General features: G+C 45.4%; 1 protein-coding gene across 1 annotated transcript in view; it reads left to right on the top strand.

Moving 5' to 3' along the window:
• The window catches only part of adamts17 (ADAM metallopeptidase with thrombospondin type 1 motif, 17), a 584360-nt gene that overhangs the window by 494629 nt on the left and 72238 nt on the right, over window positions 1-17493 (top strand). Inside the window, 1 exon segment of the mRNA XM_038813320.1 lies at window positions 9969-10128. Within this exon segment, the coding sequence (XP_038669248.1) occupies window positions 9969-10128 (160 nt within the window).

The raw sequence follows: 17493 nt of genomic DNA, 5'->3' as shown, positions 1-17493 counted from the left end.
TAAGAGTATGGTCAATGTGTGAGAAAGGGTTGAGAGTGTGAGAAAGGGTTGAGAGTGTGTGTGAGAGGGGTGAGTGTGTGTGAGAGGGGTGAGTGTGTTTAGAGGGGTTAGTGTGTGTGAGAGGGGTAGAGCGTGGGGTGAGAGGGGTGAGTGTGTGTGAGAGGGGTGAGTGTGTGAGAGGGGTGAGTGTGTGTGAGAGGGGTGAGTGTGTGTGAGAGGGGTTGAGTGTGTGTGAGAGGGGTTGAGTGTGTGTGAGAGGGGTTTAGTGTGTGTGAGAGGGGTTTAGTGTGTGTGAGAGAGGTTGAGTGTGTGTGAGAGGGGTTGATTGTGTGTGAGAGGGGTGAGTGTGTGTGAGAGGGGTGAATGTGTGCGAGAGGGGTGAGTGTGTGCAAGAGGGAGGGGTGAGTGTGCATGAGGGGGGTGAGTGTGTGCGAGAGGGAGGGGTCAGTGTGTGCGAGAGGGAAGGATGAGTGTGTGCGAGAGGGAAGGGTGAGAGTGTGCGAGAGGGAAGGGTGAGAGTGTGCAAAAGGAAAGGGTGTGTGTGTGCGAGGGTGGGGGTGTGAGTGTGTGCGAAAAAGAGTTGACTTCTTCAGAAGCGCTGTGCGGTTCCTCCTTATGATTGAGCCCTCTTCCGTTACGATGATGTATGAATATGGAGCTGCCTGGCAAATTACATGCGCCACGCTTGACCAATCATCCGGAATTTGTACCCGTATTGCATCCCCTGGCTCTAGCTGTGCTAGATCCTTCACTGATCTGTCAACCCATGCACGTGGTTATGGAATTTGTCCATAGCCATGAGTCGACCCAAGCACTTCATTTCAATTTGCGCTGCTCGGTTGGTGTCATTCTCTCGAGGCAAATGCAACTGGTTGCCACAGCCCCTCACTTGTTTGCTCTCACAGCACTGCGTCTATGTTGTCTTTGCTGGCATCTGTCGAAATCTTCGTGTTACTCTTGTGATCGAAGAAGGACTGACAGGTGCTGTAGTGAGTGCTCTTTTCAGGTCAGACCACGCCCCATCCTGTTCCCCAAACCAAGTGAAACTTATGTTTTTTCTGATAAAGTTTCGTAGTGCCATGGCGCGTGATGCCAAATTGGGTATGATTTTGCCCAAAAAGTTGACATCACCCAGCATTCGTAATATAGCCTTTTTTGTATTTTGGACATGACCTTCTGGTGATGGCTGTGATCTTTTCAGTGTCTGGCTGGACTCCTTGAGCTGATATTTGATCACCCAAGAAAATTCATCTGGAGATGCCAAATTGGCATTTGGCTCTGTTCAGTTTGATCCCAAACTTTTCCATTTGCTTCATGACTTGCAGAAGTCATGCATTATGTTTCTCTTCTTGGATGAGCAAATGATCATATCATCAATGTACACTCGGACGCCTGCAACCATCTGCTCCATAGCTCGATGAAACATTTCGGAAGCTGAAATGATCCGGAAAGGCATTCTATTGAAGCAGTACCACCTGTGTGGTGTGTTGAATGTGAAGAGTTTCTTACAGGCTTCGTCCAGCTTTAGTTCCCAAAAAACCCTAGGTGCGTCTAGCTTGGTGGAGATCTTGGCACCAGACATATCACTCGTGACTTCCTCTCTCTTTGGAATCGGGTAGTGTTCCCACTTGATATTCTGATTTAGATCGTTGGGATCCAGACAGATTCTCGGGTCACCATTGGCTTTCTTCACACAAACCATAAAACTGACCCCCAGTTGGTTCTTCCACTTTGGTGATTATTCCCAACTGCTGCATATGCTCCAGTTCCACTGTGAGATGTTCCCTCAAAGGAGCTGGAACCCTCCTGGGAGGATGAATGACTGGTCCGGTATTCTCTCTTGGCTGGATTTTATATTCAAATAGTAATGTTCCCATACCAAGAAAGATGTGAGAAAATTTTTAAGTAATGGCCTCAACCTGGTCATTGCAATTGTTTGAAATCCTGTCCGAGCTGTATATGCGTTTCACAAGTTGCAGAATTTCATAAGTCTTAACACCCAGTAGTGAAGATCTCTTTGGCTCAACTATGGCAAATTTAATCAGAACCTCTTTTCTTTGATCCCTACTGTTAGGTAGCAAGTGCCCATTGTGGTAACCACATTGCCATTGTAATCCCGCAGTCGACAGTCATTTTCAACAATCACTGGTGTAGTTTTTAATTTGGCTAGGTCTGTCTGATTAATGAGATTTGCTTTTGCTCCAGTGTCCAATTTCATTTTAATTGTGACTCCATTTATTACTAATGGAATCGTCCAATTATTATTATTGTGTATGACTGATATCTGTCTTTAAATGTCTGAATCAGAAGTTTCTTGTTGCGCTTTCTCTATACTTGGGCGGGTTTAGCATCGGGCTAAATAGCTGGCTTTTAAAGCAGACCAAGGCAGGCCAGCAGCACGGTTTAATTCCCGTACCAGCCTCCCCAAACAGGCGTGGAATGTGGTGACTAGGGGCTTTTCACTGTAACTTCATTTGAAGCCTACTTGTGACAATAAGTGATTTTCATCTCATTTCATTTTCATTTCTATTGTTTCGACAAAGAAAGAATCTGCTAAATCAAATGCATCTTCCAATGTGTTGAGTATAATCGTTTTATTAACATGTGTTAGACTACTTATCTCTTGTATAGCTCTTCCCTTGTGCACCGTACTAAGCTGCTGAACTTGTTGCGACTTTTTTCCCGTTCTGCACTGAGATGCAAAGTGATTCAATTTGTTGCACTTCACGCAAGTTTTTCCAAGCTCAGGGCATTTTTTTTATTTGGTGGGTGTTGCCACAATGTTTGCATGTCATGACGTTCGTGATGCCATGCGCAAAATGGCTGCCGTCTGGAGCACGTTGATTTTTGGCGCACCACAGCATTAATGACGTCGGCCACATTGTTAGTTTCCGTACTTTATCACCGACTAACATTTCAGAGAACTGATTTCTGGCAGGTTCGCTTGCTTCACACAGACTGATTGTGCCTTCTAACATTAGATCCGACTGTCTCAATAATCTTTCCCTCGGCTTATCGCTTTTTATTCCATAGGCTATCTGATCCCGCAGAAGTGAGTCTAGGAGAATGGAAAAATTACACGTCTGCGCTTTAATTCTCAGATCCATGATGAAGCAGTCAAGCATTTTGCCTGCTTTTAGCATTCTTTGCCTGAACATATACTGTTCATTTTGTTTTGCTGCAACTGACAGTGCTTATTGAATTTTTCAATTACTTTATGGTATTTTTTCTTATCTGCTTCATCCCGATCGTAACAAGTTGAAAGTTTCTAGGGCTTTACGGACCAGCCACTGTTAGAAACAGTGCTATTTTTCACTGGCCGCTTCTGGGTCTAGGGCAGAGATATACAACTCAGCCTGCTTGAAATTGCACCAATTAACGTCTACTTTACCCGAAGTACAAAATTGCCGTGGAATTTGCAAACCTTCCATCTCGCTTCGACTGGGGCGTTCTTCGATGTTGTCGATGTAGTCAGAGCCTGGTAGAATTTTTGCTTTGAAGTTTTGTTTTTTACAACGGAGATCTTTTAAAAAAAATTCTCTTCTCGCTGAACCTTCTCTTCGTCTTAGCAGTTCTTTACTTTGTGGATGATGATGATGGCTTTGAAACGTAGTGACTTACAAAGAACATGTTTCAAACAAACCTTATTTATTAACACTACAACTAAACTAGATTCGAACCTAAGATACAAATATTACAAAATATACGAAGACTATTATTCTATCAACAGAATTTCTGAAACCACAACTACTCTCTGTCCCGCCTAATCACCTACTCCCACCATCAAGGTATCACGAGATTCACGTGTGCTCTTGATCACCATCTAGTGGTCGAAGCATTCACATCAAATTGTTAACCTTTCATTTACCATACAATATACATATTGTCACAAGTGTATGTGAGAGAGAGAATGTAAGTGCGTGAGAGAGAGAGAGAGGAGAGTGTGTCCGGCCACTCCCAGTCCAGCATTCTCATTCACCCTCACCTCCACACACTAAGACACACTCTCTCCCACTTTCACAGTGGGTGAGTGTGAGTGAATGAACTGCCTGAGACTGGGGGTGAGCTGGACACACACACACTCACCCTTTCATACTTGAATGGCTGTCTTTATTTCTTACTTGTTTTTAAATGATCCTTGTATTGTTTTGATTTAAGGTCAGGAAGTTGTTTATTTTCATATCAGCTTTTAAAAAGAAAATTCATGCTAAATATTGTGCCAAACATTATCTTTCCAAAATTTATTCATCAGCCCGGATGCAAGGAAAATTGAATCATGGCCCCCATGTAAATAGGTTGGACAAGCCTGGATTAAACCATATTTTAATCAACACTCCAGAGGACTATTGTGTTCACTGCAGAGATACTAAAAGCTACATTAGCTTTCTCTTGACAGGACTGGATGGGAAAATCTAGCCAGTAGCAATTTTTTAAGCTTTGGGATTCAGAGGATACCAATCAGTTTAAGTTTACAATGAGGCCAAGCTAAAATGTCAGTGTGCGCTTTTAATTGATTTTACACAGAGCCTGTGTCCTCAATGAAGCAGGTTGATTACCCAGTACCTGATTTCTTATCATGCATCTGTGATATTTTGTTTCAAATCTGACATCCAAATTCAAGCCTCTGGCTTGAATGGTTTACTGCCATTATTTATTTTGAGGGCATCATTTTTAAGATGGAAAACCACAGTGTTATTCTCAGTCTAGTCGACGCAAACTACAGCGGTTCAAGAAACAGCCCACCACCACCTCGAGGACAAGTGGGAATGGGCAATCAGTGTCGGCTTTGCCAGCATCCCGAGAGCGACGGTTTTGAAATGTCGCTTCAAAATGAAAAGGACAATCAAGAACAAGCTGGGCAATCAGAGTGCGTTGAGAGTGCGGTGCTCGCACTGTTACCTTGCAGAGTCACAGAGGATTGTTAATCGTTTAAAGCAGGCTGGACTGCACTTTCTATTCTTCCTCTAATTTGTTGGAAGCGGCCCTTCAACCTCAGGCGCGTGAAACCGATTATGGTGCAGAATGTGAAATGTGAACTGAAGATTTAATTGCCACTTAGCTGAAGTGTTGCAGGAGATTGCTGACTGAGCAATAATGAGAACAACCTCAAGAAGCTGTTGGTTATTGTGGAATGTGACTTTACTGAAATCAGTTCATCCAGATTTGACCTGGCTGGTGTGTGGCTCTGTCTTTGCAAGTTTCAAGTAAAGATTCCAGGAGATACTCAGCTGAGCTTTTTAGATCTGAAGGAAATAATCCAAGCCAGTTCCTGTACAAATGTTTATTTGAATAAAGAATGACAGTGTGCAAGTGGTTGTGCCTTGGCATTCTGGCATCAGTGTTAAAGGTCATTTGTCTCATTGCAGGAAAAGAGACCAACTCTGGCGATTTAGATCTTGCGCAAAGCTGCATTTATGTCCAGCAATTAAACCTGTTACATAGAACATATAGTGCAGATGGAGGCTATTCGGCCCATTGAGTCTGCACCGACCCACTTAAGCCCTCACTTCCACCCTATCCCCGTAACCCAATAACCCTCCTCACCTTTTTTAGACACTTAAGGGTAATTTAGCATATCCAGTCCATCTAACCTGCGCGTCTTGGGACTGTGGGAGGAAACCGGAGCATCCAGAGGAAACCCCCGCAGGCACGGGGAGAACGTGCAGACTCCGCACAGACAGTGTCCCAGCGAGGAATCGAACCTGGGTCGCTGGCGCTGTGAAGCCACAGTGCTATCTACTTGTGCTACCGTGCTGCCCATATATACATGGGAACATAAGAATCTAGTAAAAACAGGCTAGTAAACTTGACTACTCAACATTGGTCTTTTTTTTAGCCAATGGCCTACATACAAGGTGCTACCAGTGCTAATTTTTTAATATTCACTGTCCAGGCGTTGGTGTCACAAGCAGAGTCAACATTTATTGCCACAGCCCGTTACCCTGACAAAGTGGTGGTGGGCCATTTTCTTTAATGTTTGGAACCGTGGTTTGATACAACATCCAGGTTACTTCAAGAGCACACTTGGGAGTTAACCCCTTTGGTGAGGGACAACCATGTTGGTGTGGGTCAGGAGTCACATGTAGGCCCAGACAATAAATTTCCTTCCCAAAAGGACATTCGTCAAACAACTGTCTTTTCTCAACAATCTAGGAGACCAAGGGCAGCAGACCCATGGCAAGGCCACCACCTGCACGTTCCCCTCCAAACCATTCACCATCCTGACTTGGAAATGCATCGACCTTTTCTTCACTGTCGCTGGGTCAAAATCCTGGACAACCTTCCCTCACAGCACTGTGGGTGTACCTATACCTCATGGACTGCAGTGGTTCAAGAAGGTGGTTCAGCACCACCTTCTCGAGCAATTAGGGATGGGCAATAAATGCTGGCCTAGCCAGGGAAGCCCACATTCCTTCAAAGAATAAATAGAAGTACTCTGACAGCTTCATTGACAGTTTACTGATCCCAGATTATTTCAAGATTTTAAAAACTGAATTAAAAGTCTGAAACTCATGTCTTCCCGCTTATTAAACTAGACCATCAGGGTTATTAGCCTAGTAGCATAAGTACTACTTTACCATTACCTGAACCTCCTCCCTCAGATCCATACATATAAAAGGATTGATGCCTTTATATCCAGTCCCTGCCTGACTCAGCACCTGGAAGAACATGTTTCCTTGACCCCCCAACTTTGGCCATGTGCTCTTTCAACCCTTGTGAAGGGAGACTGGCAAGAATCTTTTTACAAGTATTGAGTGCAGGCTGCTTGGACCAACCTTCTCGTCCCCGGTGAGACTCCTTGCTCTGGGGTATGTCATCATGACCGACTCCAAGTGTTGGGCCTTGGACACTGCACTCAGTCCTGAATGAACCGAGGGAATGAGATTTGCAGTTACCTCCTCAGTGACAAAATCTTGTATTAGGTGGGTGAAGCAAAGAACAAAGAAAAATACAGCCCTCCAAGCCTGTACCGGTCATGATATCACGCTTGGCCAAAACCCTCAGCACTTCCTAGTGCCGTATCCGTCCATACCCATCCTATCCATGTATTTATCGAGATGCCTTTTGAACGCCGCTTATGTATATGCTTCCAAAAACTGCCCTGGCAGCACATTCCAGGTACTCGCCACCCTCTGTGTTTAAAAAAAACCTGCCACACTCATCTCCTTTAAACTTTGCCCCATGGGTCTTAAACCTCTGCCCCCTGTTGACTGACCCCTCCACCCTGAGAAAAGAGTGCCTGCCCATCCACTCTATCCATGCCCCTCATAATCTTGTAGACCTCTATCAGGTCACCCCTCAACCGCCGTCGTTCTAATGAAAACAATCCAAGTTTATTCAGCCTCTCCGCATAGCTAACACCCTTCAGACCAGGCAACATCCTGGTAAACCTCCTCTGCACCCTCTCCAAAGTCTCCAGATACTTCTGGTAGTGTGGCATCCAGAATTGTGTGCAATATTCTAAGTGTGGCCTTATCAGGTTTCTATACAACTGTAGCATGACTTGCCAGTTTTTATACTCGAATCCTCTGTCCACAAGAAAGGAAACTGGGAAATCCCAGAAATGGGGGGCTGTTATTTTCCATTTCAGGGACTATGTCCCCACGCCGTCGTAACAATTGTAGCCTTTCACACCAGAAAAACTGGCATCAAAAGGCCTCATATTCATAGCCCAGCAGGGGGCTAGCAGGGACCCATCATAAATCTCACAACTTTAGCTGCAGATACGGCCCTCCGCCGCCGGTCCAGATTCCATGCGCGAAACTGGTTCTCTGCCACGGCGCCGGATGCTATTTTGGCTTTGGGGTGTGGAGAATCCAGCCCGGGATCTGTGCTCCCAGATAGTCGTCACTGATTGAAAGTATTTGGATTCTTTATTACTAGTGCAAAATTTTGCTGTAATTTCACCACACTCCCTTATTGCAAATAGAGATGAGAGCTGGCTCGTGCAGTGATGACAAAATCAGGAAACTCAGCTTTGCTGCATGCTCCCAACAATATTCCAGTTCCCACATTAGCAAATGTACTTTCACTTCTCTAAAGAATTAGTATGTAACTTATATAAAGATAACTTCATTGTGAATAAGAGAGAAACAATTCACAAAGCTTCTTGTGCTGTGCGCCAGATTGTTGCTCCCGAGGCGGAGAGTGCGACCGGAGAATTTGCCCAGCTTGCTGCATGCCTCTCAGGAAAAGGTTCCACCTTCCGATCCGGTTTTCACTTCGGTGGAGGGGGGGGGGGGGGGGGGGGGGGAGGCAGGATAGTCAGGCCCACCACCCCCAGAGGCAGATCAGAGGCAGCCACAGATGCTGTCGAGGTGCTGAGACAGACCAATTAAAAAGCCCACTTCAGTTCTCTGGGACATCACCCTCAGTTGTTTTTTTTAAATAGTAGGCTCTCCAGCCAGCCCTCACCCCATCACATCTCCAACCACTCCCCGTGTCCCACCCATGGAACTCATGCCAACCTACGTTTTGCACCCACCCCAATGGCCTCTTTTAGCCCTCGTGCCAACTTAATGCCGACCCAGGCATTCACACAACCTTTTTGTCCTTGCATCCCCATGTCAACTCGATCAGATCTCAAAAACCATGTTGAGATGAAATAAAACAAATATCTAAATATCTAGTACAGCATTTACTACAATATAGTTCCATTCATGAAAGCCCATTCAAAACTGATATTCATAAACCCACATCACAGAGAATCTTTCACTAACCTCTGATCTGCCAATCAAACTGTGAATGTACACACCTGCTGAAATAATTATCAGTTGTTGGAAACAGCCAAGAATGAATTAATGTAACCTTTGGTCATGTCAGTGAACATCTATTGCAACTTCTAGAGATTTTTTTTCAACTCTCACTGATTTGCAGACAATTTTAATTTAACTTTCAAAGTGCTGGGAATTTAAATAACTTTACAGCTTGACAGTTGTACAGACTTTTTACACCCTTTATGAGCCTTCATGTCACCTCCATAAATTTATGGCTCCCACAATCTGGGATAAGGTTCCTGCTACTGTGGAAATGGAATCTGTTTGAACATAGAATCCTTGCACTGTAGAAGTAGGCCATTCGGCCCATCGATTCTACACTGACCCTCCGACAGAGCACCCTACCCAGGCCCACTCTCCCACCCTATTCACGTAACCCGACCTAAACTACACATCTTTGGACACGAAGGGGAAATTTAGCATGGCTAATCCACCTAAACCGCACATCTTTGGACAGGGAGGAATCCAGAGCACCCGGAGGAAACCCATGCAGACACGGGGAGAATGTGCTAACTTCACACAGGCAGCCAGCCAAGGCTGGAATTGAATCCGGGTCCCTGGCGCAGTGAGGCAGCAGTGTTAACCACAGTGCCACTGAGTGCCACGTTCAAATGACCTTGCTGAGTTAGAGTTTCCTGCCGGTGTGAATCATGCCCTGCCCCCTTTCCCTACTGGCAAAAATGGAATGTATCCAAAACAGTGGAAGCTCTTCCGTTATGGGTCCCACCCGTCATTTTTAATGGTCCACAGGGTCCTCCCAACTTTGCGAATATCCATCCCCAGACCCTTTATATTCTGCATTTTAAAACACTTGTATGTCTTTAGCTTCTGACAAACATTTAACAATTGCGAACAAGAGATTGATGGTAATGCATAAAGAATGACATTTTCTCAGTACTTACACTGTGAACACCCAGCTGCCTGTCCCCATATTCTTCAGCAGCTTGTAGTTAAATCCATTAACTCGCATTCCATGGATTTACAGACTTAAAATGATTCTAGTTGCAAAGCAGTGCATGTTACCACTGATTAATTATTTAAAGGCAAACGGTGTAAAAATTCCAGTGTTTCAAAGCTGATATGTTGACAATGATATCATTAATAAAGCTCTCAAATTAACAGTGCAATTTCATAGAAAGCTAAGAGGCTACTGGAATTTGTGTTCTAACAGACTGTTGTTTCACCAAATAGGTGCTGCTGTTCCATGATCAAAGTTACGGCATCCACTATGAATACACAATCTCGGTGAACAACTCCATGGATGGGAGAGGCGAGGTGCGGAAACAGCTGGTACCTCTTTACCTGTGGACAAACACTGGCTGGGGGGACTGCAGTGTGCAGTGTGGAGGAGGTACAGTCAAATAGCTTCCGTTTAGTATTTCCATGGACATGCAGGGAGGACCAGAGGACTAGTAGGTCTCAGGTTCCTACTATACTTGTATCGGATTGTGAACTCTGCTTTACAACATGCAACTTGGTGGCTTGTCTTGATACAAGATCCTTTATCCTAGAAACGTGACACCAGTTGTTTCAAAGGGCTCTGAGGATAGGAACATAGGAAATAGGAGCAAGAGTAGACCAATTGGCCCCTGGAGCCTACTCCGTCATACAACCCGATATTGACTGATCTTCTACTTTACTGTAATTTTCCTGCAATACCACAATGTCCATTGATATCTTTAATATCCAGACATCTATTGATCTCTGTCCTGAATATGCTCAGTGACTGAGACTCCACAGCACTCTGAGATGGAGAATTGTAAACGTTTGTCACTATCATAGTGATGAAATTCCTCCTTGACTCAGTCCTAAACAGGCTGCCCCTTATCCTGGGACTGTGTCCCCATGGCTCTGGATCTCCAAGCCAATCTCCCCTCATAGGATAATCCTGCAAGCTCAGGGATTAATCTTGTGAACCTTCATTGCACTTCTCCTTTGCTAACTATATCCTTTGTTACAGACAGGAGAAAGTGGCAAAACTGAACTAATTTATTCTCTCATTGTCTGTCCTTAAGTTGAGGTGTTTTACTTCTTTAAAATAGGCTGTGGCTCTTCTTCCAAACACCTTGGTTTCTGTTGTCAATTTTTAAAATAACTCACAGCGAACCATTTTGGGATTAAATCAGGAAGTTTAGTTTATTCATACATTCAAACATGGAGGATGATCACAACTACAGGTATACATTCAGTTATACAGTAAAGGGCATAGAAATGAGTTTTTTTTTTACAACTATCATAAAAATAGCAGTAAAAAAAACCCACCAAATTAGATGTCAGTTCACATGATTTCCACAGCCCAAAACGTTCAGAGGGGTTCCCTCGCAGAGAAGTTCCAATTCAGGTGGGTTCCTGGCTGAATGCAGAAATGTAGAATTCATTTCAGATGATGGTGTTACAATGAGATTCAGGTGACATTCAGAGACTTGGTCTGCTTGGTGGCCAGTGGATTCAAGTAAGATTTGGTGCAGGTTGCTTGGCCAGACTGGAGTTCTGCTGTTGGTCTTCCAGTTTGGTGGTAAATCGAAGACTTCTAAGTTCTCAACCAGATTAAGACATTTCACAATGGTAACCAAAGTCGTGTGACCTTTCTGCATAATGATCTCATCAAGGGACGTTTATCAGATGCCAGGACCTGTATTGTGGCCTATAATGTCCTGGTCATTAACCTCTGAAGGAATCATCATCTACATTAAATACCTTGTTCCAGGTAGCTGTAGACCATTGGACCCTGCTAGATGGGTAAGCTTATAAAGATGCAAATGACAATCATTTACTTGCAGATGTTCTTTTTTGATATGGACCATGACAGTTCCAGGTGTGAGATTCCACCAGCAACATGTCAGGGCAAGTCTTCATTCTTCTTCTTTGGCGATCACTCGCTAACGATATGATTGTCCGCCTAAGAAACTCGGAGTTACTGGTCATGGGTTCTTTGGATCCTTGCGTGGTTGATGAGCTCAATTCTAGAGCCACATCTCCAACCTACACTTTGCAGGTGTTTCCGCGGGGTGGGATCGGTCCTTGGACTGTACATCGCTGGTATTCCTTTCTCGGACTACTTTTCTGGACCTCCTCTTGCCATCGGGTGGCTTCAAAGAATTGTGTCCCTTCAATCAGGAGGTTTCTCCAAGTAGGTCTCATCTGAGCAAGGGTCTCCCAGGCTATGTTGCATTTCTTGAGGTAAGTTTTCAGGGTGCTTTTGAAGTGTTTTCTTTGTCTTCCTCTTGTTTGGAAGCCTTCCTTGAGCTGGGCAAAGAAGATTTGCTTTGGCAGTCGGGACTCTGGCAGCCTAGCACATAGCCGGCACTGGAGTTGGTTTCAGATGGACACGTGCTGGTGCGCTTGGCTCCTTCAAGGATACTGATGTTTGTACGCCTGTCCTCCCAGAAGATGCAGAGAATTTGTCTCAGCCAATGTTTATGGTAACTCCAGGGCCTTGAGGTGGCGCCTGTATGTAGTACAAGACTCTGAACCATTTAGAAGAGTTGGGTGGATGACTGCCTTGTACAGAAGGGTCTTGGTGTCAGCACAGATGTTGTGGTCATTAAATGCTCTTGTCCTTTGGCATCCAAAGTAACAGCTCACAGATTGGATACAAATTTGGATATCCGCACCGATGTCGGCCTTAGGGGAGAGATGACTCCCCAGGTAGGGGTCATGTTCCATGTTTGATAGGGTTTCTCCATTCATCTTGATGGAGGGGGAGACCAGATCTTGCCCTGAGCGGGTTAGTAAAGGACATGTCAAGGCGTGTCTCCAGTACAATCCATATAATGCCTTAGTGGTCGCCTTACAATTCCAGACATTAGGTGACTTGTGGCAGTCATCTTTTAGTTAAGCAAAGTTAATTTTTAAATAAGCAAAAACGAATAAAGTTTGATTTACATAGTTTATTATTTCTTCCATGTCTAACGGACATGATACCTTCCTTAGGTAAGGGGAACAAAACCACACAGTACTCCAGGTGCCACCTCACCAAGGCATCACTTCTTTGCTCCTGCACTCAAATGCCCTTGTGATAAATGCCAACATACCATTTGCCTTCCTAATGGCTTGTTGAACTCACATGTTATAATTCAGTGACTTATGAACAAAGATACCCAGGTCCCTTTAGATATCAACACTTAACAATCTCTCACCAGCTCTACAGTCCTGCCACATCCAGCCGTTAATGGTTATGGACAGTTAAACAACTCACTGCAGGAGGAGGCTCCATAAAAATCCCCATCAATGATGAGAGAGCCCAGCACATCAGTGCAAATGATAAGGCTGCAGTATTCACAACAATTTTCTGCCAGAGGTGCCAGGCGGATGATCCATCTTGGCTTCCTCTGGAGTTCCCCAGTATCACAGATGCCAAACTTCAACCCTAGCAAAACTGGGGTCAGTGGGCTCAGGTGGAATAGGTTGAAGTCATATCTGATACAAAGGAGGATTGCTATGATGGTTGGATGTCAATCATCAGGACATCACTGCAGGATTTTCTCAGGGTGGTATCCTTGGCCAAAAAATCAATGCTGCTTCATCAATGATGTTTCTTCCGTCACTTTTGTTTTATAAATTTAGAGTACCCAATCATTTTTTTTTCCAATTAAGGGGCATTAAGGCCAATCCACCTACCCTTCACAGCTTTTTGGATTGTGGGGGTGAGACCCATGCAGACACAGGAAGAATGTTCAAACTACACAAGGGCAGTGACCCAGAGCCAGGATCGAACCTGGGTCCTCGGCGCAGTGAGGCAGCAGTGCTAACCACTATTCAACTGTGCTGCCCCGCATTCCTTCCACCATAAGGTCAGAAGTGGGGATGTTCGCTGATGACTGCACAGTGTTAGCACCAGTCAAAACTCCTCAGATACTGAAGCAGTCCATGTCAAAATGCAGCAAGACCTGGACAATGTCCAGGTTTGGGCTGACAAGTGGCAAGTAACATTCCCGCTAGACAAGTGCCAGGCAATGACTATCTCCAACAAGAGAGATCCTAGCCATCTCCCTCTGACATTTAATAATAATCTTTATTATTGTCACAAGTAGGCTTACATTAACACTTCAATGAAGTTACTGTGAAAAGCCACTAGTCGCTACTCTCCGGCGCCTGTTCGGGTACACTGAGGGAGAATTCAGAATGTCCAAATTACCTAACAATCACGTCTTTCGTGACTTGCGGGAGTAAACGGGAACACCCGGAGGGAACCCACGCAGACATGGGGAGAACGTGCAGACTCCACACAGTGACTCAAGCTGGGAATCAAACCTGGGACCTGGCGCTGTGAAGCAACAGTGCTAACCACTGTGCTACCATGCCACCCATAATGGCATCACCATTGCTGAGTCTCCCACTATCAACATCCTGGGGGCTACTATTAACTAGAAACTGAGCTAAACAGGCCATGTGAATACTGTGGCTACAAGATTAGGTCAGAGGCATGGAATCCTCTGGTGAGTAACTCATCTCCTGAACCTCCACAACTTGTCCATCTTCTACAATGGACAAGTCAAGAGTGTGATGAAATACTCTTCACCTGCCTGAATTAGTGTAGCCCCCAACAACACTCAAGGATCTTGACATCTAAGAAAAAGCAGCCCACTTCATTTGCATCTCTTCAACAAACATTCAATCCCTCCACCACCAAAGAACAGTGGTAATAGGGTGTACCACGGCTCCTTAGGCAGCATCTTCCAAACCAACAACCACTCCCATCTAAAAGGACAAGGGCAACAGCTACATCGGATCGCCACCATCTGGAGGATCCCCTCCAAGCCACTCACCATCCTGACTCGGAAACATGTCGCCGTTTCTTCACCGTTGCCTGGTCAAAATCCTGGAACTCCCTCCCTAACAGCACTGTAACTAGCTGCAAACATTCAAGAAGGCAGCTCTGCACCAGCTTTTCAAGGGCAATTAGGGATTGACAACAAATGCTGGCCCAACCATCAGCTTCCACATCCCGAAAATGAATAAAATTAAATACTCTGCATGTCCCATATGCAAATCATTGATATGGATTGCTGTCATTCCCTGACCTCGGAGGGGCTTGTTAATCATGCCTCCAGTGTCTGAAATGAGACTTGCAATAATAAGAATAGAGTTGGTAGTTGCAGTGTTGCGAATTGAAGTCTAACATTGCCTATCAGCCTGTCCTTGTCCCTAATTACTGTAGAACATTTGGCGTTGGTGGAATGTGGTGAGTCATGTAAAGGTTAGCCAGTGTGACCTGACGCTTCTGGGAATGTCGCCCATATGGTGGGCATATGGTGTCCATTTCACCTTCGGGAAATTAACATTCAAGGCAGTTGCCAGCTCCAAGAGCTTCCAGGCTACCAGACTCGGTACTGTGTAAATGAATATAATAGCACTGCCACATCAGCTAGAGAGTTTTGCAGTCGGATGTGTGAAAATGTAGTACATTCTTTTCCACATTTCAAGTCTCTCAAATAGGAACCTGTTCTTCTCTGAATGCATTTTGTTTTGCAGATGGTAACTATATTCTCCTTTAGCAGTGATCTGCCTTCTGCTCATTTCTCCATACTCTACAATGTTGCGCTTTCCTCTTCAAATGTTCATGAGAGACTCCCGTTTTCAATTTAAACTATCCAGAGTAAAGAATACATAAAGAGGTTTCTCATCGTCTTCCTCATGTTTAGAGGAAACCTGGTCGATATTCTCCGTGCCAGTGGCTAATTGCCGGCGCCAACGGAGAATCCGTGGGTGGTTCATGATGGGAAAATCAGCGCGAACCCCTCACTGATTCTGGTACCGGTGAGGGGTTAGCGCCGGCGCCATGTGAACCAACCACGAATCGTGTGGAAAACAACCAGAGAATCGGCAGGTACCGGGCCACACATGCGGAGGGCTGACGGCCTGCACCGGAAAACATGGCGCGGACCGTGCTGGAACCCTAACCCACCCACCCCGACCCCACAGCCCACCCCTCACCATTCCCCCCAGCCCTAGCAGAAGCTCCCCGGCCAGCGGCACAGCTCCCAGACGAATGTGGTGGCGCTGGACACTGTCCGCAGCTGGCACAACAGCTTCCCGACAGATGGAACCACATGTGGCCTGCGCCGTTGAGAACTCGGCGCATCATGAGGGGAGCATCGCAGGTGGGCAGGCCAATGATAGCACAGTAGCACAGTGGTTAGCACAGTTGCTTCACAGCTCCAGGGTCCCAGGTTCGATTCCCGGTTTGGGTCACTGTCTGTGCGGAGTCTGCACATTCTCCACATGTCTGCGTGGGTTTCCTCCGGGTGCTCCGGTTTTCTCCCACAGTCCAAATATGTGCGGGTTAGGTGGATTGGCCATGCTAAATTGCCCTTAGTGTCCAAAAAGATTAAGTGGGGTTACTGGGTTACAGGGATAGGGTGGAGGCGTGGACTTGAGTAGGATGCTCTTACCAAGGCCCGCTGCAGACTTGATGGGCCAAATGGCCTCCTCCTGCAATGTAAATTCTATGATTCCACGACGCGCCAACGCGTTGGGGCTGTGCTTGTCGCGTGTCCCAATGATGCCAATTTCGAGGAGCCGGAGCATCACGAATTGCCGTCAAATCGCCACCTGCCCCAAATCCAGCGTCGGAAGCTGTTCTCCGCCCGATCCCGATTTCGGCGCTGTGCTACGGAGAATTCCGCCCAAGGCCCCCTTGCTGAAGGATCCACTGTCGGTGAGCACCGCTTGTCCCTTTAGGTTCTCGCTCTTCCTCCATTGCACTAAAAATCTGCTGGTTCTGCTGTTGGCCAAGGCTCGCAACCCTGAGCATGGTACCCTTAACTGTACCTGGGCGATTTACAGAAGAGCGGACACAATTGAGTCTGCGACCCTCATGCAGCACTTGCAATGACTGTGCCACCCAGATTAAACCTCAAATTCACTGCCTGCTGATTCAGAGATTACCTGCCAAAGGATGGAAAAGGGCAGAGGAATGGGGCTAATTGAATAGTTCATTCAAGGTCCCAGCAGAGGCGTGAGGGGCTGAATGGTCTTCTGAGCAGTACCATTCTTTGAGTGTCATACAAAAGGTTTTGCAAATGTTTAAAATCTATTTTTTCCCACAGGTTTTGTACTTGTAATTGAGGACAGACTGTTGGAGAATGAAAAAGAGAAGGGGAGGGGTTTTATATACATTCTGAACCAAAATGTCTTGGGACAGTACTTTAAAAAAAAAATGTCAACAGATAAAGATACATGTGAATGAAGCCTGCACTGTGCAGGAATAACTAAGTTGAAGCATTAAATGTACAGCGGAAGATTTTACAAAGACATGACCGCAGCAAGGAGCCTCTTGTGGTATGAGCACGTTGGAAAAATATCTCCCGCGGGAATCAGTGAAAAATCACAGGCAGTGTAAGATTCCATCCAATTGGTACTAGTTTACATGTAACTGCTATGATTTTATGTAGTATTTCATTGCAGTTCACCAGTCCAAGAGGGACCTTCTGGCGTACAGTGTGCTTGAGACCCATGGTTGCATTGCAATAAACCACCGTGAGACTGGGGCTTTTTGACGAATAATCTGAGGGTCAGTCCAAGAATTAAAAAGAGACATTCTGAACTAATTATAATATTTCTCAGCATTTGACGCTGTGGCAAGTATTTTAAAAAAATAATTTAGAGGACCCAATTATTTTTATTGCAATTGAGGGACAATTTAGCGTGGCTAATCCACCTAATCTACACATATTTGGGTTGTGGGGGTGAGACCCACACAGGCACGGGGAGA

This window comes from Scyliorhinus canicula, chromosome 12, assembly GCF_902713615.1.
Source record: "Scyliorhinus canicula chromosome 12, sScyCan1.1, whole genome shotgun sequence".
Classification (NCBI taxonomy): Eukaryota; Metazoa; Chordata; class Chondrichthyes; order Carcharhiniformes; family Scyliorhinidae; genus Scyliorhinus; species Scyliorhinus canicula.
The sequence above is the reverse complement of the archived record's forward strand: the minus strand, read 5'-3'. Positions and strand labels throughout refer to the sequence as shown.